The sequence below is a fragment of the Balaenoptera ricei genome, chromosome 1 (genome assembly GCF_028023285.1).
Source record: "Balaenoptera ricei isolate mBalRic1 chromosome 1, mBalRic1.hap2, whole genome shotgun sequence".
Classification (NCBI taxonomy): domain Eukaryota; kingdom Metazoa; phylum Chordata; class Mammalia; order Artiodactyla; family Balaenopteridae; genus Balaenoptera; species Balaenoptera ricei.
The window spans coordinates 153,290,215-153,314,141 of NC_082639.1; the positions used below are offsets into that span (position 1 = coordinate 153,290,215).

A 23,927-nucleotide genomic window follows, 5' to 3' on the forward strand; every position below is an offset into this window, starting at 1 on the left:
AAAGAAAGAAGAGAAAATGGAGGAGAGGAAATAAAAAATTTAAAAATTTCTCAGAGCTAAACAGGAAAAGAACTCTTCAAATTGAAAGACCCCCTAACTGCTAAAGAAGATCAAAGGAAAAAACTCAGGGACTTCCCTGGTGGTCCAGTGGGTAGACTCCACATTCCTAATGCAGGGGGCCCGGGTTCCATCCCTAGTCAGGGAACTAGATCCTGCATGCATGCTGCAACTGAGAAGTCTGCATGCTGCAACTAAAGATACTTCATGCCACAATGAAGATCCCATGTGGCTGCAACTAAGACACGGTGCAGCCAAAATAAATAAATAAATAAATATGTTTTTAAAAAACCACCAAACAAAAAAACTCTATACTTAGACACATCACATAAAATTTTCAAGAGACATTCCCAAATGCTTCCAAAGGGAAAATGGTCACAAGGAAAGATTCAGTATAGCAATAATCTTTTCACCAACATCGAACGCTAGGACATATTGGAAAAAGATCTTTGCAGTTCTGGGGAAAAATTATTTTAAACCTAGAATTCTATATTCAGTTATCAAGAAATAGGCAGGTAAAATCATATCATGCAAATATTTGGAAAGTTTTTCTCACATGTATACTTTCTGAGAAGTTACCTGAGTATGTGCTCCAGCAAAATAAGAGTGAAAACAAAGAAAGCAGAAGGTGAGGAATACAAAGGTATGGAAAATCCCAGAAGTTCGAAGGAAAAAGTAAAATGAAAAAACTGAATTCAAAGGACTAAAAAGCAATTGGTCCAATTTGGAACAAAACGTTAATGGGTTCTAATAAAAATGTTGTCAAGAATTAGTTAATGCTAGCAACATTTTCTAGAAACATGATCCTGGACCTTAAGAGGAATATAATCCAAGCACATTACTAGGACTTTCAGTGAACAATATTTATAAAGTTACAGTAATATAAATGTATTTTAAATTGGTTTCAACTTATAAATTCAACTTCTATAAGACAATATGGACGTTTTAATCATAGTTATAGAATATAAAGTAATTTATCTAATTGCAATGCTAGAAATGTAAAGTTACAGCTGACAGACATGAAAAGGGAAGGGAGAGAAAAGGTAGAGGGAAAGGTAGAAGTGCTAATATCCTACAAAGTCAAGAGATACTGATAAAACTTGTTGGAACAAGAAATATGTGATTAAATATACTGCTTAAGATTATAAGGGTAAAAAACACAGTAAATAAAAACCATCTTAAAACTATCAAATCCAGGGAGAAGGTGGCCAGCAGAAGTGAAGGGTGATACAGGTCCTCATCTATCATAGCAGAAAGTCAGAGGATAACATCTAAATTTGATTAATTGAGAAAGGAAAATATAAGCATATTATTTAGAGGTATAATTGTAATCACCAAAGAAATTAAACATAGAAAAGATTTAAAGCATTTGTTTCTGGGGAGCTGGATCTAGAATGCGAAGAAAGCAAGTGGGATGGAGACTGTTTTTTGTTTTTTGGTTTTTAATTATAAATCCTTCCACTCCTTGATCTTTTAATCATGTGTATTATGCTGCTGAATGTTTCAGAATTAAAAAAAAAATATATATATATATATATATATATATATATTAAAGAGTGAATGGTAAGCAAGGAAATAGAGACAATAAACAACTATATTTTCTGAAAGCAGAAAAATGGTATAGTGTTTTGAGGAATTATTGAGGTCAAGGGTAGGATTTTAAAAGGTGATTCTAGGGGCTTCCCTGGTGGCGCAGTGGTTGAGAGTCTGCCTGCCAATGCAGGGGACGCGGGTTCGGGCCCTGGTCTGGGAAGATCCCACATGCCGCGGAGCAACTGGGCCCGTGAGCCACAACTACTGAGCCTGCGCGTCTGGAGCCTGTGCTCCGCAACAAGAGAGGCCGCGATGGTGAGAGGCCCGCGCACCGCGATGAAGAGTGGCCCCCGCACCGCGATGAAGAGTGGCCCCCGCTTGCCACAACTAGAGAAAGCCCTCGCACAGAAACGAAGACCCAACAAAGCCATACATACATACATACATACATAAATAAAAAGAATGTAAGCAGACAAGAATAGCATTAAAAAAATTTAAAAAAAAAGGTGATTCTAAACTATGTTTTTTTTTAACTTAAAATTTTCTTTTAAATTTACATACAGAAAAAATTTGTGTATGTGTGTGTGTACATAGTACTATGAGTTTTAGTAGATGCATAGATTATTTAACAACCATTATACAGAACAATTACAATATCCCAAAATACCTTTGCAGTCAGACCCTCTCCTTACCCTTAACCCCTGGCAATCACGATGTGTTCTCTGTCCCTTTAGTTTTGCCTTTCATATTAATATAATCGTATAGTATGTAACCAGTTGAGATTGGCTTCCTTTGCTTAAGATAACACTTCGGTGATTCATCCAAGTTATTGCATATACAAATCATTTGTTCCTATTTATTTCTGAATACTATTCCACCGTATGACTGGACCACAGTGAGGTTCCATTTACCCACTGAAGGGCATTTAGTTCATGTAGTTTCTCTTGTTAAATTTGTTAATATGGTGGATTACACTGATTTTCAAATGTTGAGCCAGCTTTGATTTGTAACATTTTGGAGAATTACAAATAATGATACTATAAATATTTGGGTACAGATTTTTGTGTTCACACAAGTGTCCATTTCTCTAGGATAAACATTTAGAAGTGGAATTGCTGGGTTATATGGTAAATGTATGCTTAACTTTATAAGAAACTGCACAACTGTTCTCCAGAGTGGCTGTACAGTAATGTATGAAGGTTCCCATTTCTCCACATCTTTGCTAGAACTTGGTTTTTTTTTTTTTAATCAATTCTAATAGGTCTGTAATGTTTCTTGTCATTTTAATTTGCATTCCCCTAATGATTAATAATATTGAACATGTTTTCATGTGCTTTTTTGTCATCTGTATATCTTCTTTAGTGAAGTGTCTGTTCAACTTTTCCACGTTTTTTATTGAGTTGTCTTGCTTTCTTGTCAGGTTTTGAAAATTCTTTATATATTCTGGATACAAATCCTTTGTTAAGTATGTGGTGTGCAAATATTTTTTCCCAGTATGACTTGTCTTTCATTCTCTTTGTAGTGTCCTTCATATAGCCATAGATTTTAATTTTTTTATTAATCTTTATTGGAGTACAGTTGCTTTACAATGTTGTGTTAGCTTCTGCTGTACAGCAAAGTGAATCAGCTATATGTATACACATATCCCCTCTTTTTTCGATTTCCTTCCCATTTAGGTCACCACAGAACGCTGAGTAGATTTCCCTGTGCTATACAGTAGGTTCTCATTAGTTATCTATTTTATACATAGTAGTGTATATATGTCAATCCCAATCTCCCAATTCATCCCACTCCCCTTTCCCCCCTTGGTATCCATATGTTTGTTCTCTACATCTGTGTCTCTATTCCTGCTTTGCAAATATGTTCCAGATTTTAATTTTTATAAAGTCCAATTTATCAATATTTTTCCTTTATAGACAGTGCTTTTGGTGTTGTATCTAAGAACTCTTTGCCTAATCCAAGGTCACAAAGATTTTCTCCTAGTGTTTTCTCAAGAGTTTTACTCTTACTTTCAGGTCTATGATCCATTTGGGGTTAATTTTATATATGGTGTGAGATGTAGATCAAGGTTCACTTTTCACGTATGTATATCCAATTTTTCCAGCACCATGTATTGAAAGGGCTGTCCTTTCTCTGTTGAATTGCATTTGCACCTCTGTCAAAAATCAATTGGTCATGGGCACACCAAAATTACAACTATTTACAGATTTACTAATGAGAAAAACCAGAAGACTAGCAGAAAAGGTCTTCTACAACTAAAGATATAAAGAAGGAACCACAATGAGATGGGCAGGAGGGTCAGAGACACAGTATAGTCAAGACTCATACCTGCAGGTGGGTGACTCACAAATGGGAGGATAATTACAATACAGAAGTTCTCCCCAAGGAGTAAGTGGTCTAAGCCCCACATCAGGCTCCCCAGACCAGGCGTCCTGCACCAGGAAGATGAGCTCCCAGAAAGTTTGGCTTTGAAGGCCAGCAGGGCTTCCTTTCAAGAGAGCTGGAGGACTGTGGGAAACAGAGATTCCACTCTTAACGGGCGCACACAAAATCTCACTCACTCTGATACCCGGGGCAGAAGCAGTAATTTGAAAGGAGCCTGGGTCAGACCCACCTTCTGATCTTGGAGAGCCTCCCAGAGAGGCAGGAGGCAACTGGAGCTCATCCTGGGGACACAGACACTGGCAGCAGCCCTTTTTGAGAGTTCATCCTACCATGTGGACACTGGTGCTGGCAAGCATCATTTTGGAATCCTCCCTCTAGCCTACTGGTGCCAGGACCTAGTCCTGCCCACCAACCTTTCTGCACCAGTATGGGGATGCCTCAGGCCAAGCAACTAGCTGGGTGAAGACGCAAACACAGTGACTAGGAACTAGCCACAGGACCCTGGTCCTGGCCCTGCCCATCAGTAGGCTGAAATACCAACTCTGGAATCCCCAGGGCCCTGCAGCCAGAGACCCCAGAATACAGCTCCATCCATGTGTGGGCTGGGATGAGACCCAGCCTCATCCATGAGTGTGTGGGCACCAGCCCCAAGATCCTCTGGGTCCCAGCCCTACCCACCAGTGGGCAGACAACAGCCCTGAACCATCACAGCCCTGCAGCCTGTGGTACCAGGATGCAGCCCATCCACTAGCAAGCCAGCACCAGTTCCAGGACCCTCTAGGCCCTGGATCTAGCCATCAGCAGACCAATACCAGCTCTGGGACAACTTGGGCCCCTTAGACAGCTGCTCTGGGATCCAGCCCCTTCTCTCAGCAGGCTGACACCTGCTCTGGGACCCATAGGGCCCTGTAGCCAGAGACCTGGGAACCTGGTTCTACCAACCAGTGAGCTGGCATTAGCCCTGGGGTCCCCTGGGCCCCAGCCCTGCCCACCAACAGACTAATACCAGCTTTGGGACACCCCAGACCCTACAGCCAGACCTGTCAGGAACTGGTCCCTCCCACCAGCAGGCCAACACTAGATCCAGCACTCCCAGCCCTGCAAACACCCAAACCAGAAACCGGCCCCACCAGCCAATGGCCAGCAGCCTCCACACAAGGCAGGGCCTGGCAACCAACAGAACCAGGGGCCAGCCACATCTACCATACCACCCACAGTAGTCAGCCCACCATAACTGAAGGACCCATGCAGCCCAAATAGGGGGTACCCCTAGAGCATATAGCTCTGGTAACCAGAGGGAAGTGTGCTGCTGGGATGCATGGGAAGTCTCCTACAAAAGGCTAATTCTCCAAAGTCAGGAAACTTAATCAACCCACCAGATACACAGAAATAAAAACAGTAAATCAGGCAAAATGAGGTGACACAGGAATATGTTAAAAATGAAGGAACAAGATAAAACCCCGGAAGAACTAAGTGAAGATAGGCAATCTACCCAATAGAGAGTTCAAGGTAATGATCATAAAGATGTTCAAAGAACTCGGGAGAAGATTGGATGAGCAGAATGAGAAGCTAGATGCTTTTAACAAAGAGTTAGAAAATATAAAGAATAACCAAACAGAGATAAAGAATACAATAATTGAAATGAAAAATACACTAAGAGGGAATCAACAGTAGATTAGATGATACAGAGGAACGGATCAGCCAGCAGAAGACAGAGCAGTGGAAATCACTGCAGCTGAATAGAAAACAGAAAAAAAAAAGAAGTGAGGACAGTTTAAGGAACCTCTGGGACAACATCAAGAGTACTAACATTTGCATAATAAGTATCCCAGAAGATGAGAGAAAGGGGCAGAGAACATATCTGAAGACATAATAGCTGAAAACTCCCCTAATTAGAGAAAAGAAACAGACATCCAGGTCCAGGAAGCACAGAGAGTCTCAAAGAGGATCAACCCAAAGAGGACCACACTAAGACACGTTGTAATTAAAATGACAAAAACTAAATACAAAGAGAGAATAAAAGCAGCATGGGAAAAGTAACAAGTTATACACAAGTAAATTCCCATAAGGATACCAGTTGACTTTTCAGCAGAAACTCTGCAGGCCAGAAGGGAGTGGCACAATACACTTAAAGTGATGGAAAGGAAAAGCCTACAACCAAGAATACTCTGACCAGTAAGCTTTCATTCACATTTGATGGAGAGATCAAAAGCTTTACAGACATGCAAAAACTAAGAGTTCAGCACCACCAAACCAGGTTTACAAGAAATGTTAAAGGGACTTCTCTTAAGTGAAAAAGAAAAGGCCTAGAAACATGACAATTACAAAAGGAAAAATCTCATTAGTAAAGGTAGTAAATCAGCCATGTATAAAGCTAATAGGAAGGTTAAAAGACAAAGTAGTAAAATCATTTGCAGTAAGTAGTTAAGGGATACACAAAACAAAAAGATGTAAAATATGATGTCAAAAACAGTACACATGGGTGGGGGGAGTAAAAATGCAGGGTTGTTAAAATTCATTTGAACTTAGGAGGTCAGCCATCTAAAACAATCATAGATGATAGATAGATAGACAGGTAGATAGGGTAGACAGAGATAGATTGCTATGTAAATTCTGGGGAATATAATCAATAACTATGTAATATTTCTGTATGGTGACATATTATAACTAGACTTATTGTGGTGATCATTTTAAAATGTACAGAAATACCAAATCACTATGTTGTGTAATAGGAACTAATGTAGTGTTATAGGTCAATTATTCTTCAAAACCAAATAAACTCTTAGAAAAAGAGATCTGATTTCTGGTTACCAGAGGTGGGAATGGGGGGAGGGGGAATTTGATAAAGGTGGTCAGAAGGTACAAACTTCCAATTATAAGATAAATAAGTACTAGGGTGTAATATACAACATGATAAATATAATTAACACCACTGTATGTTATACATGAAAGTCGTTACCAGAATAAATCCTAAACCCTCATCACAGAAAAAAACTTTTTTCTATATTTTAAAATTTTGTGTCAGTGTGAAATGATGGATGTTCACTAAACTTATTGTGATAATCATTTCATGATGTATGTAAGCCAAATCATTATTCTGTATACCTTAAATTTACACAGTGCTGTATATCAATTATATCTCAGTACAACTGGAAGAAAAAAAGAGAGAGACCCCATAGATCTCCCTAGCCCCTTCCACCAGTAAGGAACACAGTGAGAAGTCAGTTGTCAGTCATGTGCAAACAGGAAGAGGGTCTTACCATAATCCATCCATGATGGCACCCTGCTCTCAGACTTCTAGCCCCTAGACTGTCAGAAATAAATGTTTATTATTTAAGAAAAATATCAATTGGTCATATTTGTGTGGGTCTATTTCTGGATTCTATTCTGTTCCATTGGTCTATGTGTCTATACTTTCACCAATACCATACTGTCTTCATTACTGTAGCTTTATAGTAGTCTTAAAATCAGATTGTTTGAATTCTTCAACTTTGCTATTCATTTGTAAAATTGTTTTTGCTATTCTGGTTCTTTTACCTTTCCTTATAACTTCATTATTTTTTTTAATTTTTTAGAAATTTTATTTATTTTTTTGGCTGCGTTGGGTCTTCGTTGCTGTGTGTGGGCTTTTCTCTAGTTGCAGAGAACGGGGTCTACTCTGCGTTGTGGTGCACGGGCTTCTCATTGCAGTGGCTTCTCTTGTTGCGGAGCACGGGCTTCAGGTGCTCGGGCTTCAGTAGTTGTGGCACATGGCTCAGTAGTTGTGGCACACAGGCTTAGCTGCTCTGCAGCATGTGGGATTTTCCCGGACCAGGGATTGAGCCGGTGTTCCCTGCATTGGCAGGCGGATCCTTAACCACTGCACCACCGGGGAAGTCCCCTCCTTATAACTTTAGAATCAACTATATCTACAAAAATTCTGCTGGGTTTTTTAACTGCAATTGCATTAAATGCATATATCAATTTAAGGAGAATTGACATCTTAATTATACTGATTCTTTTAATCCATGAACACAGTATGAATGTTCTTTGATTTCTTTCAACAGTATTTTATAGTTTTCAGCACATAGATCCTGCACATGTTTTGTTAGGTTTAGACAGTACCTAAGTATTACACTTATGGGGGAGGGGAGCAGGTCAGTTTACAGTTGTTCGCTGCTAGTGTAGAAATATGATTTATTTTTGTATGTTAACCTTTTATCCTGCAACCTCCTAAATTCACTTATTAGCACTAAAAGTTTTATAGATTTCTTGAGATTTACTAGACAATTATGTCACCTGAAAATAGGGATAATTTTATTCCTTCCTTTCCAATCAAAATGACTTTTATTTCTTTTTCTTCCTTACTGCAATTGCTAGGACTTCTAGTGAAATATGAAATAGGAGTAGTGAAAACATAATCCTTGTGTGGTTCCTAATCTTGGGGGTAGGAGACATTCAGTCTTTTACCATTTAGTATGATGTTAGCTCTAGGTTTTGTAGATGCCTTTTATCAGATTCCCTGTTACTCCTAGTTCACTGAGTTGTTTTGTTTTGTTTTGTATTCAACATTGATATGAAGACAGCTACATCCTTTCTGAAATTTAATGTACACATTCCATTTGTTTGCTGTCTGTAAAAGTGCAAAATTTTTTAAGATAGAAAAGCATAGATAGTGAGTGCCATCTCTTGGAGAGACTACCAAGACCACATCAAATGATACTGTCCATCCTCACTCATCACCATCTCTCTGCCATTTCAGCAATGTAGTTTCTCTGATGGGGAGCAAGCAAGACTGCTTGCTCACGAAGTCCAAATCAGGCCAGGCAAAGCTCGGCTAGTCAGAAGCTCCACTCACTGAGTCCTCTTATGAAGCAAGTCACACCAGCTGGTCCTCTGGTCACAGATGGAGGACATTTCTATAGCTATTAAAGAACCAATGACCTCTATCTGGATGAGACCCTGGGGCTCAAAGTATGATTTTTTCTCAACTTGGTTGAACTGAAAAAAATGTGGTTTTTTTTTTTCTTAAGGAATACAGGTGAAACTGTCAGGTTCATGGTGCTGAATTTTGTCAGTTGGTTTTTTGTTTTGTTTTGTCTTGCATCTATTAATAGGATCAAGTAGTTTTTCTTGTTTAGTCTGTTAATATGGTGGATTACACTAATTGATTTCAAATGTTGAGCAAGCCTTGAACTCCTGGGATAAATGACGCTCAGTCAAAAGTATTTTTCTTTTTACATGCAGCTGAATTCAATTTGTTAATTTTCTTTTTTTTGAAGATTTTTGCATCTTTGCTCATGAGGGATATTGATTTGGTTTTCTTTTCGTGCTGTTTTTATCTGGTTTTGGTATCAGGTTATGCTGGCTTCATAAAATGAGTGGGGAAGTTTTCCTTCCTCTTCTATCTTCTGGAAATGCTTGTGTAAAATGGCTATTATTTTGTTCTTAAATGTTTGGTAAAACTCGCCAGTGAAACTATATGGATCTGGAGCTTCCTTTTTTTTTTTTTTTTAAGGTTTTTAAATACCAATTCAGTTTCTTTAATAGTTATAAAGCTATTCAGCCTATTTCTTCTTGAGTGAGTTTTGGTAGTTTTGATAGTGGTCCATTTCTTCTGAGTTGTTGAATTTATGAGTATAGTGTTGTGCGTAGAATTCCCTTATTATGCTTTTGGTGTCCATCATCAGTAGTGATATCTCCTCTTAGAGCATGTATGTTATAGGAATGACCTAGTATAATAAAAAACTGAAGACGAAGTAGAGAAAGGATGTATCTGCAGCTGTACAGACTTCAAACCTTGTTATCATTTACTCTTTCCTGTCTTTACCCAATTCCATATCCAGTCAGATACCAACTCCTCTTGGTTTGTCTTTGCCTATATTTCTTGCAATTTCCCCCATTCCCTTACTGCTTGGCACTGTCCTTAAATACCTCTGAATTACCTACATTATCCTACCTGCCACCTAACTAGTCTTACTGCCTCTCTCCACTTTAATTCATCCTTCATACTGCTGCCAGACTTATCTTCTTAAACCTCCAATGGTTCCACACTGCCTATAAGATAAACGCCCTCCACAGCTGGCTTAGCCTTGCCTTTTGAACTGCAGTTCATTTTATCTCCCTAAATCAGGGTTTATTAACACGTAGGCTTTGGAGGGAAGAGGTGGGTCATGAATCTCCTAAAAATTGCGTATAAAACGATGTATAAATTTGAAATTTATTTCCAGAGCAAGGTCAACAGCCATTATCAGATGTTCAGAGTGCTAAGAGAAATCTTCAAACTAATCCCCGTCTCTACTATAATGTACCAAGAACACACTATATAGCCTCTCCAACAGTTCCCACTTCAGTACAAAGTGAACAATCATTTCTCTGAATTTAGATTCACACACTTTTAATAATCTCCCCTAACCATAACATTTTACAGATGAGGAAACAAGTCTAGCACTTAAACTCTTTTGTCCAAAGTTACTTCTGTAGAATTTGTTTTCTGTGCAAGTGACTTAGTGTTTATCTGCTATTTTCTTGCACTTTTTATGAATAAATGTCATATGTCTTTTTGAGGTCAGGAACTAAACCTCAGAGTTCTTTGAAACTGCAATTATCTTTATTATCTTACAAAAACTAGCTGCTCAAATGTTTGCTGAGGACAGTGGTCATGATAATGACAGTCATACTGAGGCAGGGGAGAAAGGCTGATTAATGAGTACATACTGGGTTAAGAGTACATTTTTAAGTAAGGAGGCATAAGCACACACTGGGGATGCAAAATATTACTAAGCTCAGAGCTTAGATGCCTGATAAAATGGAACACTCAAGGGTCTGAGTGAGAAGAAGCTCTGAAAAAGTTCTCAGAGGTCAAATTTCCATAAATAGGGATCTTCTAGACCAGGGGTCCCCAAACCAGTACTGGTCCGTGGCCTGTTAGGAACCAGGCCGCACAGCAGGAAGTGAGCAACGGAGGGCAAAGAAGCTTAATCTGTATTTACAGCCGCTCCCCATCGCTCGCAGTACCGCCTGAGCTCCGCCTCCTGTCAGATCAGCAGGGCATTAGATTCTCATAGGAGCGCGAACCCTACTGTGAACTGCACGCGCGAGGAATCTAGGTTGCATGCTCTTTATGAGAATCTAATGCCTGACGAGCTGAGGTGGAGCTGAGGCCGTCCCATCACCCCCAGATGGGACCTCTAGTTGCAGGAAAACAAGCTCAGGGCTCCCACTGATTCTGCATTATGGTGAGTTGTATAATTATTTCATTATATATTACAATGTAATAATAATAGAAATAAAGTGCACAGTAAATGTAATGCGCTTAAATCATCCGGAAACCATCCCCCACCCCACCCCACCCCCGTCCTTGGAAACATTGTCTTCCACGAAACCGGTCCCTGGTGCCAAAAAGGTTGGGGACCACTGGTTTAGACAGCATTCAGAAAAAAAATTCCTCAAGAGAAGCAACAAGAAGGGGGATGCAAAGGATTGGAGAAGGATGAAGGGGTGACTGCACCAGCTTTGGAGCGAGCTACAAAATGGATTCAAATTTCAACTCCATCCCACGCAAACTACGTCACCTCCAGCAAATTAACTTTTCTGTGCCTCAGTTCCCTCATTTGTATCTACTTAAGGATTGTCGCCATGATTAAATAAAAGAATGCGTGTCATTTACGTCAGGGTCCTACTCTTAACGCATTCTTTCCTTAACTGCTGCAATTATTTAATGAGAAAAGGGTTTTTAGAGGGGAAGAGGGGGGCGGCGCTGAGAGGGCTGGTTCTTGGTAACCGATTTTCGTTAGAAGATGAAAGATTCTGAAGCAGAAAGTAAGTGTATATCCCCGAGGCAGGTGGGGAAGAAGTGATGGTGGGAGCATTACCATGGTGTGTAACTGCGGGGCCGTCACTATGGCAGGACGAGGAAGGGCTGAGACGAATGTCAGACCAAGAACACACCCTCCACTGTACAGGTGAGAGGTCGGCGCCCGTTTAAGATCAACGAAGCGCTCATGAGAAAGGACACATCTTCTGGGGAAACCTCAGGCGCTGGGAGTGGTAGCGCACAGAACTGGAGTCATCCGGACGCCAGGGAGGGGCTTCATAGGGGGGGTTAGGGGAGGAGGGGAAGAAAATGCCGGCGCGGCCTTTTTCTAGCCGCAGCTCCGACTGGGACCGTCACTTACTGGAAACTGCGAGGGAAACGACCTTTTTGGGCGGGCTCAGCAGCCCCGGCCCGCAGGTGCTGAGGAACCAGGTCGGCCAGTGCGGCGGAGCCTGACGCCCATCCCCGCCCTGTTGCTCCAGGTGGGACCTGCGGGGCCTCGGGGCGCGGACGCGTCAGCAGACCGGAAACGCCCTGGCCGCGACACAGGAGGTGGGCGGAGCCGACGTGGTTCTTCCGGCCGCGCGGCTTTCCGCGGGGGTTGCGGGTAGACGGGTGGTTTCCAGTCACGGTTTGACTCTTCGCAGAGCGCTTCCACACACATCACGAACCTCAAACCAGGGCCAGATTCTGTAACAGATTGTCACCAAATGGCACCGTTTTCCCGCAACTTGTTTGAGATTCCATTTCAAATTCTGTAATAGATGTCGCCAAATGGCAAAGTTTTCGGTAGACTAATTTGCCCAGATTTGATACTTGTGCAATATGGAGACTTACTATTGAGCAAGGTGGTTATTTCTCCGTGAATTCAAATGTTCCCTTGTTATTCAGATGAAGGCTTGCAGTTTTCTTGGTGTTTTGCAACATTTCCTTTTAGGTTTTTCCCTAGCGGTTTGGCTGCTGTTCTAGTTTGTTTGCTCTTCCTAGTGGACTATTATTATACCCCAGGATAATTTGGTTTTTTGGTATATTGATCTATGTGGTCACCTCGCTGAACCTCTGTATTCTTAATAATTCTCTTGGATTTTGTAGGTGAGCATTTATGTGTAAATAACAATTTGGGCTTTTTCCTGGAATCCAGTACAGCGCTGTATAGTAGCCTCAAGGGTACTTAATTTTTTCCAGAAATTATTTGGATTGCATCCTACGTTTTGCTCATAATGTTTTCTAAAGGTTTGTGGTAGATACCTCTTTAAAAAATTAAGGCACTTCGTTCTTTTCCTAGATTGTCAAGTTGTTTGTTTCTTAAAATCAGAAATGGGTATTGAGAATTACCAAATACTTTCAGTATTAGTTTTAGAGATGATCACATAGCTTTTCTCCATTACTCTACAACAATAGAACTACAGTAATAGATTTTCTAATGTTGAGCCATCCTTACAATCCTAGTATGTGTTCTTCCATTACATTGCTGGATGCAATTTGCTGTGTATTTAATTTAGGATTTTTGTTTCTATATTCGTAAGTGAGATTGGCTTATGGTTTTCTTTAGTTGTCTAGTTTTGATATCAGTTTCTGCTAGGTCTCAAAATGAATCAGTCAGGTTAACTTTTTATATGACCTGGAATAGACATAGCATGTGAATGATTTGTTACTTACGTTTTGAAGAACTCATCTTTAAAGCCATCTGGAAGTGGTGCCTTTTAAGGGATAAATTTTTTTTTCCTGGAAAAGTATCCATCTACATTTTCAAATTTAGTATAAAATTGTCCATGGTATTATTAACATTTTTTTGATCTCATATTGTTCTTAATTCATTCCTACATATTTTATTGGAGTCTTTTTTTTCTTCATCAGATTTATTGAACCAATTTTTGATTTTATTGATAACCTCTATCATAGAAGTTTTTTCTCTTTCATTAATGTATGCCTTCATTAAGTTCTTCTTATTTCTTTGGTTTATTCTGTTCTTTCTGTAGAATCTTGAGTTGAAAGCTTATTTTCTTTAAAATGTTTAATATGAAATATTACAAACATGTATACAGTTACAGGGAGTAATATAATGAACACTTATATACCAGCCACCTAACTACTGCATTTTAGCATTTTTCCCATATTTGCTTCAGATTTTAGTATTACCTACTCAGTTAGAGCCCCCTGTGAACCCTTCTGCAATCTCATTCTCCCTTTCTTCTTCCCCAAAGGTAACTCCTTCCCTGGATGTGGTATCTGTCATTCCCATGAAAGCTATATATAGCTATGTAAGTAACATATAGTATTGTCTCATGTGTTTTTTAAACCTAACATAAATGATACCATTGTGTAACTTTGTTTTGTCACCAAAATTATATTTGTGAAAGTTATCCATGTTGATTCATGTAGTTCTAGTTTTTTCATCTTAAGTGTTGAATAGTATTCCATTGTATGACTATAAAGCAATTTATCCATTCTCCTTTTGCTAGCAATTTAATGATTCCTGATTTTTGCCATTATGGTACGAGTTAATTCTTGTACACATCTTATTGGGCACATGGCAAGAATTTTCGGTTATTTGTCTGGAAATGGAATTGCAAGGTGGAAGGGTTTGCACAATTCAGCTTTATTTGATATTGCCAAATTGTTCTGTGGAGCTGGTACCAATTTACCCTTTCACCAGCAATGTGGGAGAGTTTCCATTGCTCCACATCCATGCTGTGCCTTGTTTGTTTGGGGTTCCCCCCGCCAAGTTTTTCGCTATTGTAGACAGTGCTGGCGGTAAACTCTCTTTTATGTGTTTTCTGGTACACTTGTGCAAGAGTGTCTCTGAATATATACCTAGTAAAGGAGTTGTTAGCTCTGCTTTGTTTTAGATGAATATTTAAAAGCATATACGTGTGTCCCCCATATTTGAGATATTTCCTCTTTTAATAGTAAAATTTCACTCATTCTTATTTATGTTTAAATTTGGGTTTGGGTTTAATTCTAACTTGTTTTTTCTATGTATCATGCTTCCTGTTGTTGTCTTCTCTTTTCTGTCTTTGGTTTGATAAAGTTTCTTTCTCCAATTTTTTTTCTCTAGTGGTTTGGAAGTTATACATTCGGTCTTTATTCCAGTGGTTACTCTTATTACATAGTAACTCATTTAAATTATATTTTTATAGAAGCATGTAGAGTTAATCAGTACCCATATGAGGCAGTCTTGCATAGTAAGAGTGGAGCCTCTGAAGCCAGCCTGCCTGGATTCAGATCCTGGCTTTACCACTTATTAGCTGCGTAACCTAGAGCTTATTACATAACCTCTCTGTGTCCGTTGCCTCTCTGTAAACATGGATAAAATAGCATATACCCCATAAAATTGCTGCAAGGATTCGCATGTTTGTTTGTTTGTAAATTAATTAATTTTTATTTTTGGCTGCATTGGGTCTTCGTTGCTGCATGTGGGCTTTCTCTAGTTGTGGCGAGTGTGGGCTACTCTTCGTTGCGATGCATGGTCTTCTTATTATGGTGGCTTCTCTTGTTGCGGAGCATGGGCTCTAGGCGCGCAGGCTTCAGTAGTTGTGGCACGTGGGCTCAGTAGTTGTGGCACGCGTGCTTAGTTGCTCTGCGGCATGTGGGATCTTCCTGGACCAGGGCTCGAACCTGTGTCCCCTGCATTGGCAGGCGGATTCTTAACCACTGCGCCACCAGGGAAGCCCTCGCGTGTTAATATATATTGGGTGTGTAGAATTCTTAGGACAGTGCCTACCTCATAACACATAGCTCTCTCCAATCACCAGTTTTTTTCCATCTGTGAAATGAGCATCACACCTGCCTAGCAGATTTGTTACAAAGATTCAGTGCATTAGTGTTCATATACAATTCAGTTTAATACACTGAGCATCTTTTGAATTAGACATGGTTTTTGGCTTCGAGGAGTTTGTGATCTAGTAAGGACACAGACCTGTGAACAACTGCAGGATGGTGTAAACTTAATACTCTCCCCATATCCTCTCTTGTCCCCTTCTTATCTATGCACTACATAGAGCAGTTTTTTAGAACACGTCAGTCAGGTCATGCAATCCCCTGCCCACATCAGGTCAACTTTCATTGCACTTCACATAAATCACAAACTCCTCAGCATGACTTCAGCACTAGATTCTGGGTCCTGCCTCCTCTTCTAACCTTATCAAGTGCCACCGTCCCCTCTTCTAATGGACTCCTACCACACTGGCCTATCCTCAGTTCCTTAAACCAATTCTTTTATTCCTCAGTGCCCTCTGCCCCGAATTCTCATCCCACCTGCTCCTCCCACGGCCCACTCATCTTTCAGGTCTCAGCTTGATTTAGTCACGCTTAGTTACAAACAACACAATGCACTCTAGCTGCTACAGGGGCTTTATTAATATAGTGTCGCCCACAGAAGCTCCAGGAAGACCAGAGGCCAGATGCAGGTACAGCACAGCCAGGTACGATACCCAAACACACTAGAGGCACTAGTGAAAATCCACCGCTGCGGTCACTTGACACCAAACCCACAACTTCTATAAACACAACCTACGGGAATAAGGACTGGGTTCCAGGAGCTCTGCCTCTGGTCTACTCACCACTGGGAAGTCAGAGTCTGGCACATTTCCTTCTTCATCTTGCAAATCTTCTTCCAGCAAAAAGTTGAATCTTTCCAACTTCATCTTTCAAGTTGAAGTTTTGCATGACTGTGCCTGATTGGTGGGGCCTGGGCCACATTCCTGTGCTGCAAAGGAGGTCAAGGAGGCAAGTTTCCTCACAGGAAATGGCTCACATTTTATAAGGGTGTTCAAAAGTGCCAGGCATCCAGGAAACATGTCACATGAGCACCGAATATCATGTGACCTCAGCATAAAGACTTCCCCACCAACCCAAAGTATGTACATGTTCTCCCCACCCGGCACCGTTACTCTTTCACTGTAGTCTGTCATTTTCTTCAAGGCATTTATCACAACTTATATCGTTATATACTTATTTGTAATCCTGGAGCCAGAGTCTAATGTCCACGTGGAGTTGTATTCAAGCAAGTGTAACTCAAACAGCCAAAAATAATATAAACATGTATTTTAGTCTTTAACATGGGTCTCTTGGAAGAGTAAAAGCATCAACCAGGCTCCAGGTCACAATTGCCAACAGTTCCCATAGGAACTGTTCTTTTCTCTCTTCTTTAATTCTCCCCAATCCTTATGTGGATTGGTTTAGCTTGTCTTCATAAATTTTGCCCTTAGGGCTCTCCCTTCAAATGTTTTTAGCCTATTCTTCTACTTTGCATCACAAACATTCAGAATGGTCTGAGACATACATGTTTCTCAAGAGAAAGAAGTTAGGAGGCAAAGTCTATCAGAGGCAGCTGGGAACATGTGCACGTGAGCATTTTGGTTCACTGCTGTAGTGACCATCAGATTATGTTTTATGAGGACAAGGACAGTATCTGTTCTATTTGTACCTAACGTAAAATCTGGCAAAAATATAGTCAACTAACATTTGTTTTCTGGAAAAAAGGACAGTGCAGGAACTGAGTTATAGACAAGCAAGTATACAGCCCCGAGCAGGGGCTCTTGGCCTAGTGGAGGGTAGGGGTTGAGTGCAGGGGCTAGTTTGAGAAGGCATCCTGGAGGAGGTGAGGCCAAAGCAGAATCTTAAAGGGCAACAATTCACCAGGCAAAGGAGGAGGTGAGGGTAGAGAAGAGCATTCTAGGTAAAAATGTACCACAAGCACTAATGTCAGAATGGCTTAGAATGCTATTGCTAAAAGCCAAGTAGGATTGTCAGGAGGTGAGGCTGGAGAGGCAGAAGCAGGCATGCAGGGCCTCGCCCACCACGCCAAGGAGGCTGGGCTTTGTCCTGTGGGTGATGGAGCCACAGTGGGTGGGGTGAGGTGGAGAGTCAGCCTCAGATTTTCATTTTAGACATTACTGGGTATCAGTGTGAGGTTGGATCTGAAAGAGGCAAAAGAAGAAAATAGGGAGAATAGTTGTGAAGCAAAAACTGTAGGCCAGCAAATAGGGCAGTAGTAGGCAGTAGGGATAAGAGTAGTAGGAATAGTTTTAAGAAATTATTTGGCGGTCCAGTTGGCATACTGGGTGGGTGACTGGATGGGGAAAGTGAGGGGGGATTCATAGTGTCCAGACTCTGGCTTGGATGCTGATGTCACTAACTGAGGTAGTATAAATGGGAGGAGTCACAGGTTGGCAGTGGTGGGGAGACTGGGAAGATCTCCAGTTCAGTTTTGGTGAAGTGTACTTGAAAGTGCCTGTGGGACTTCCATGCTTAGATGTTCAGCAGGTACTTGGACATAGGAGTCTGCAGCTTAAGGCAAAGGCCAGGGTCAAAGATACAGACCGAGGAGGGAGCAGCATGGGGGAGATAATGAGTTCAAGAGTGCTGGGGGTGGTGCCCTGGGAGCGACTGCTATTCTCAGGGTGGCATTTGGCCCTGCTGACATTCAGTTCCCTTCCCACCTCCCTTGGTACTTCTCTAACCTCTGACCTCTTCTCCAAATGCTTTGCAGATTCCTCTTCCTCCTCCCTAAAGTGTGGTGTTCCCAGGGGATTTCACCACCTGGGTCCTCTACTGTGCATCCATCAAAGCTTTATCTCCAGCCCAGAATTCTTATGTAAGATTAAGACTGATGTCTGCAACCACTTTCAAGAGAAAAGAGGTAGTTGCAGTGTGGACTGATTGTCCAAGGGCCCTCACAAAGGGTTCGTGGCTCTGTGTCCCATTTGTGTGCACTCGAGACTGGCACTGGGAATTGACCCTGTGACTATTTCTTGTTTCTCTGAAATCATCACATCTGGAGACCAGAGGTTAGAATTCAGATCTGTTAAGGTGCATTAGTATGTACCCCACCTCCCCACCCTATCTGAATCCTGCACATACCTTTCTCAAGGTTGTTGACTCCCCTTTTATGCTTAGTGTATTGTTTTCTTTTCATCAGGAACTGAAATCAGACCAAAATGGAAATAAAAATTTAAATCTTACAGATACAGAATAAAAATAACTGTTCAGATCATGAAAAAGGAACAATAAGTTTCCATGGCTCGACTTCCTTAAAACAAAATTCACAACTCTTATTTTATGAGAAAGAAGTGCTTTTTATTTTAGAATACCTTGTTCTGTGTTCACTGTTTCAATGATGAAGGGACTCTGAACTCATAAGCAAACCATGCCGTGACTTACATTTTTTATGTAGAGAAGTTGGTTAAAACACAAAATCTGTATTTTGATAAATTCACTTCTTAAAATGTGTTTCACATCAAAAACTTAAAACTAGTTACAACAGTGTGATCTGTTCCTCAGGAACACAACGATGACTTTGGACTTGATGAGAAACATTGAAAACAAGCACACAGCGCCACCTGCGTCTAGCTGTGAGGTCTAGAGAAACACTTTCTGAGTTTGTCTGAGGGAATGTGCTGACCGTCAGCTGTACCTCAGTTCACCAGCAGATTCAGGGTAGTTCTTTAGCAGATTTCTATTGTGAACTTAGGTCTTTGAATTTAACCCTTTGGGAAGATTTGTGCAGTATGAGTCTTTGGTATCTTGGAAATTTCACAGGAGAGATGAAGAAAGTTCCAGTTATTCCAGAAGCCACTGGTATAAATCATGTGCTTCTGTGAGGTCAACTGATCAAGAGTTTTAAGGTGTGTGGTCATCACCTGAGTGAGCAGCTTGCCCTTGCACGCTCAAGGGAGCCAGCTGAGAGTCGGCCATGCTCGGTGGCATAACAAGAGTTAGGGCTCAGGAAAACTGGGTAGTTTCTTGTTAAGCTCAGGCTTATCAAGAGTCAGAAGGACTCAGGTAGACTCGTATTTACACTCTCAGACCCATACAGATAGATGTAGAAGAACACGATCATTTCTGTTCTTCACAAAGTACTCAGGACTTCGACAGGAAACATCACAAGTTTACATAAGTACCCATTTTCATATCAATTTATGAATTCAAAATTCCTCTCAAAAAGGAGATACTGCTTTTAGCTTTCAATTTCAGATGGGAGTACTAACACCCATAAGAAATTGTAATGGTGTTCTCCCTAGGTTTTAAATTCCTCTTATCCATTTTTGACATTTTCTCCATCATATACTAAATTCTGCCCATCCTCATATTAATTTACTATTCTTACCAAAATACCTTTAAACTATTTGTATACATGTACATATATATTATTTATTAAGTTGAATCTTACGTAACCGATAATATTTGATCATTTTGTTTGAAAACGGTTTTTTCACGTGCTTGAACCTAATAAAATCTGAACTTTAGCTGGATGGCTGTATCTCCTTATATATAAACTATGCCGTGCTTTCTGCTTTACTTCAACAGGGAGAATGAAAATGCTTACTCTATTCACCACTTCTTATGCATCCTTGCAAAACTGTGCTTGCTGACTACTAGTAAACTTCATGAAAATATTAAAGGTGTAGTAATTTCCACAAATACAGTATATAACCAGAAAAAGTCTGGTCCAAACTGGGCAGATTGAAGTACATTACCCATCTACCTAACTGGAATAGCCTACCCTGAAAGATAGTTTTTGCAGGCTTACGGTCAGGTCTAGAATCAGAAGGTCAAATATAAAATACCAAAGCATTTTCAACTGGAAATTCTACCTCTGTGTCCTCAATGACATTTAATATTATAGAGGGCCCACCCTGAGACCCCACAGTAAGCACCAGTAAAAGAGGTATGCCCCAGACCTTACCTTTAAGAAAATTAACATCTTTCAAGAGATATAAAAATATAAATAATGAGAAGATATTCTAAGTATTGTCAGTTTCAAACTGGGACAGAAAATAATGTAAAAAGAAGACAGCACTTGAGAAATCTCAAAATGACTTCAAACATTAAGGGCAAAGAGCCAAACACAAGTGTGTGTCGAGCCTACATTCAGTCACTACATTAACCAAAGGTTCTGGATTCAAGGAGTCCTTTTATCACCCCAAAAGCAGTGATTAGAGATCCTCCAGGTCAGTTAAATCCACAGCCACTTTCAAGAACAGGGTGTCATCTTTAATGTAGGTGTTCTTGGCATTCTCCAAAGTAGAATGAGCCACGAAGCGTGGACAGCCAGAGGCAATGTTCATCTCCCCATCGGGTCTTTTAAAGCTGCTGCTATTGGGGTCAGCCTTGAAGGTCTCCATAATGTGGTTCTTTTTGCCACTTTGGTCCAAAAGCATCAGGGTCACCCTCTGCCTGAATGGCCACTGCAGCAGTGAGTCAAACTCCCCTCGCATCACCACAAAGTACAACGACAGGTGCGTCCCCTTCCCGGACCCGTCCCCATTCAGGTACGCTCTAGCGCAGAGCCTGTAGCCACAGCGGCTGGTGTAGAAGGGCTGGCTGAAGATGGATACTGTGTGTCCGTCCAGCGCCTCCTTCTTCTTCAGCTTGTAGTCTGTCACCTTCCAGATGAGCTTTCCGTTATAGCAGGCACTTTCTAGCAACTTAAATCGCTCTTCGTTTTTATTCAGCTGTGCTTTATGAATATTAATGTGGGCATCATGTTTGTTAGTCTCCCCTTCCAAAACAACTGCAAAGAAAGAAAGACTCTGAAGGCCTTAAAGTTGTCTTTAAAATTTGCACAAAGAGGAATTTTGTTATCCGAAGAGAACCAAGAAAATTCTGACATCCCAAAGATGAACTGAATTCAATGTCCACCAATGGACAATTCCTATTAATAATATCAACTCCGTGATTCTCGTGTCTTGGCGAGATTGGCACCAAGAAAACCCAAATGCGTCCCCTTGATCTGAGGCTCACCAAAGTGTTGAGAAGATGCACTCTGTACTGAGGTAGCGGGCATCTGCATGGTAAGCCCCGCTGCTTTCTAACTGGAATGCTTTTAAACAGCCAAACCTGTCTCCTTTTCTATACTTAAAACAATGTTCCCACCACATCTTTCCCCTTCTCATTTTTGTCTACTCTCCTTAAAAAACCATCACTCCCTGTTCTTGGAATTTCCTGGCCCATTTCCACCCCTTGCTTGTTCCAGCTCCTGCTCATGGCCCTTCATCATTTTTGCCTGAGTGGCCAGAATCTCATGCTGTTCTGTTTCACAAATACCAGATTCAGCCATTGTTGATCCTGGACAGCTGTGACTCTCCATCGGCCAGGTCTGCTTGTTTCATGAACGCATGTAGCAATAACGCATCACCAACAGATAAGTATAAAACATTAGACATACCTAATCTTTGATCATGGGTTTCTAGCAGGGTGATTTTCTGTTTCACTGTATCAATCGCTTCCACCAAAGGCCTCAGATCAAATTTACTTTGTTGCTGGTTAGCCATTTGTAATAACTGACGCACCTGAACTTCTAGCCAAGCGGACTTGTCAATGTGACTGGCAAGAACCTTTCAGTACAAAGTGGATCATCATGTCAGAAAAATTTGAGTAATTCGTTAAGGTTATATTTTTCAACTCAAACATTTCACCATTAATTAATCAATTAATGAAATGAAAAATGCACAGTCCAGAAGAGAAAATTCAATGAGGATCTCAGAGAGATGAGTCACCTAATACCTTCCTCCCCCTCCACAGCGTCTCTGCTCCTGTTTCAAATCTTTGAACTATTCTTCATCTGAGTTTTACTCCTCCCTTGGTGTCTCTCCTCTTGGTTCTCTAGCCTATCTTTATATTTCTGTTCTCTCCTTGCCTTATCACTTCCTTCTCTTAGATGCTATTCTTCTGATTCACTCCTATGCTGCTAGAAGGCAGAGAATGCGCTGGAAGAAGGCCCACCTGTTCTGGCCTGAGCACTACAGGTGGTACAGAAGTGCCTGAGCTAAAGCCTGAACATTTGGTTGCTCTCTTTAGATGGAAGGGACTAAATAAAACTATAACTATATTTCTCCTCCACTCTTACCCTCAGTGCCTTCACTCTTGACTGGTTTTTGTGTTAGAAAAAGGTCAAAATTGAAATAATAACATATGATGGATTTCCTTTTTTCTACACACACACATCCATATGGTATGCTGACAAATATGGAAATTATATGGCCTACATTTTCTGGGATAATCCAGATTTCAAAAAGATTGCCCATATCACATCTTGAAATATTTTCCACTGTAAATTTTATAAACACAATAATGTCATTATTCTTTAGGAATTTGTTTATGGTTATTTAACATTCATAATTTACACAGTAATTTTTGCTATATTTTAGTGATGTTTAAAGCATTTTCTTCCCAAGGGAATTAATAGTTTCACTTTGTTGACTACAAAATGCAGGACTACAGATGCTCTCAAGGAATCTGAAATCAAGTGACTAATATCAGCCCAACACTGATTACAACACTAATTGCCATAAATTATATAAAAGCACTGTACCAGTGTAAACATGTACTAACATTGCTAAGTGTACTGTGTTATGTAAAAGAGGACCTTTATTCTTAGGAAACACATACTGAAGTATGTAGGGGTAAAGGGCCATAAGATAGACAACTTACTCTCAAAGGGTTCAGAAAGAATACCCACGGGGGGCGGGGAGGTGACAGGGACAGGGTGGGGGAGTTTGGGACAAGGAGGAGGAGGAGGAGGGGGGATGAATGAAGCAAATGGGACAAAATACTGACAATGAGTGAATCTCGGTGCAGAATATACAGGTGTTCTTTGCACTATCTTACTCTTGCACATTTGAAATTATTTCCATTTAAAAATTAAAAGAAAAACCCTCACAGCTAGTTGAAGGCTAAGTCTTGATTATGAATAGAAAGGCCATTTCTCACCTGTATATTTGAAAGGAAAGTTCCATTTTTGCCAAACAACTGCGCAAACTGCTTGAACTCCTTTTCGAATTTCTTTACGGTTTCTGCTAGCTGCTGGATTTTACTTTCTTTTTGTTCTAGGCTCTTATATAAGTCAGAAATCTAATAACAGGAATATGAATGAGGTCATTGAACTACATGCACACAAGTTAAAATTTAAATATAGTTCTAGGAAAATATTGCAGGTTAAGTATTTCTAGGAAAAATATACACACATATATTTATAGAAAATATTTACAGGTAGATTACTATATAATTCTAAGAAATGTTCGCAGGTGCTTCCAAAAAAAAAAAGAAAAGAAAGATCCATAGATTTCTCATCAGCCTTTTCTATATGTAACCCACTTTGATGGCTCATCTAATGCTAGTGACACCACTTGACTAAATTTGCTGAACTGGTTCT

General features: G+C 40.4%; 1 protein-coding gene and 1 long non-coding RNA gene across 13 annotated transcripts in view; both read right to left on the reverse strand.

The window, feature by feature from the left end:
- LOC132374652 (uncharacterized) overlaps positions 1-12,325 on the reverse strand; it is a 56,969-nt gene extending 44,644 nt beyond the window's left edge. For 5 of the 9 annotated variants that reach the window (XR_009505712.1, XR_009505716.1, XR_009505711.1 and 2 more), the window contains exon 1: positions 12,132-12,324. This is a non-coding gene — a long non-coding RNA (uncharacterized LOC132374652). Of the gene's footprint in view, positions 1-12,131 lie in introns of all 9 variants that reach the window. The other 4 variants (XR_009505720.1, XR_009505719.1, XR_009505718.1 and 1 more) reach the window with 2 other exon arrangements.
- A 6,500-nt stretch (positions 12,326-18,825) lies between these two features.
- TRAF5 (TNF receptor associated factor 5) overlaps positions 18,826-23,927 on the reverse strand; it is a 46,491-nt gene continuing 41,389 nt past the window's right edge. For all 4 annotated transcript variants that reach the window (XM_059938576.1, XM_059938548.1, XM_059938568.1 and 1 more), the window contains 3 exons: positions 23,486-23,626; positions 21,942-22,110; positions 18,826-21,287 (listed from right to left, as the gene is read on the reverse strand). In XM_059938576.1, coding sequence (XP_059794559.1) covers positions 20,710-21,287; positions 21,942-22,110; positions 23,486-23,626 — 888 coding nt within the window. In that variant the 3' untranslated portion in view covers positions 18,826-20,709. The remainder of the gene's footprint in view (positions 21,288-21,941; positions 22,111-23,485; positions 23,627-23,927) is intronic.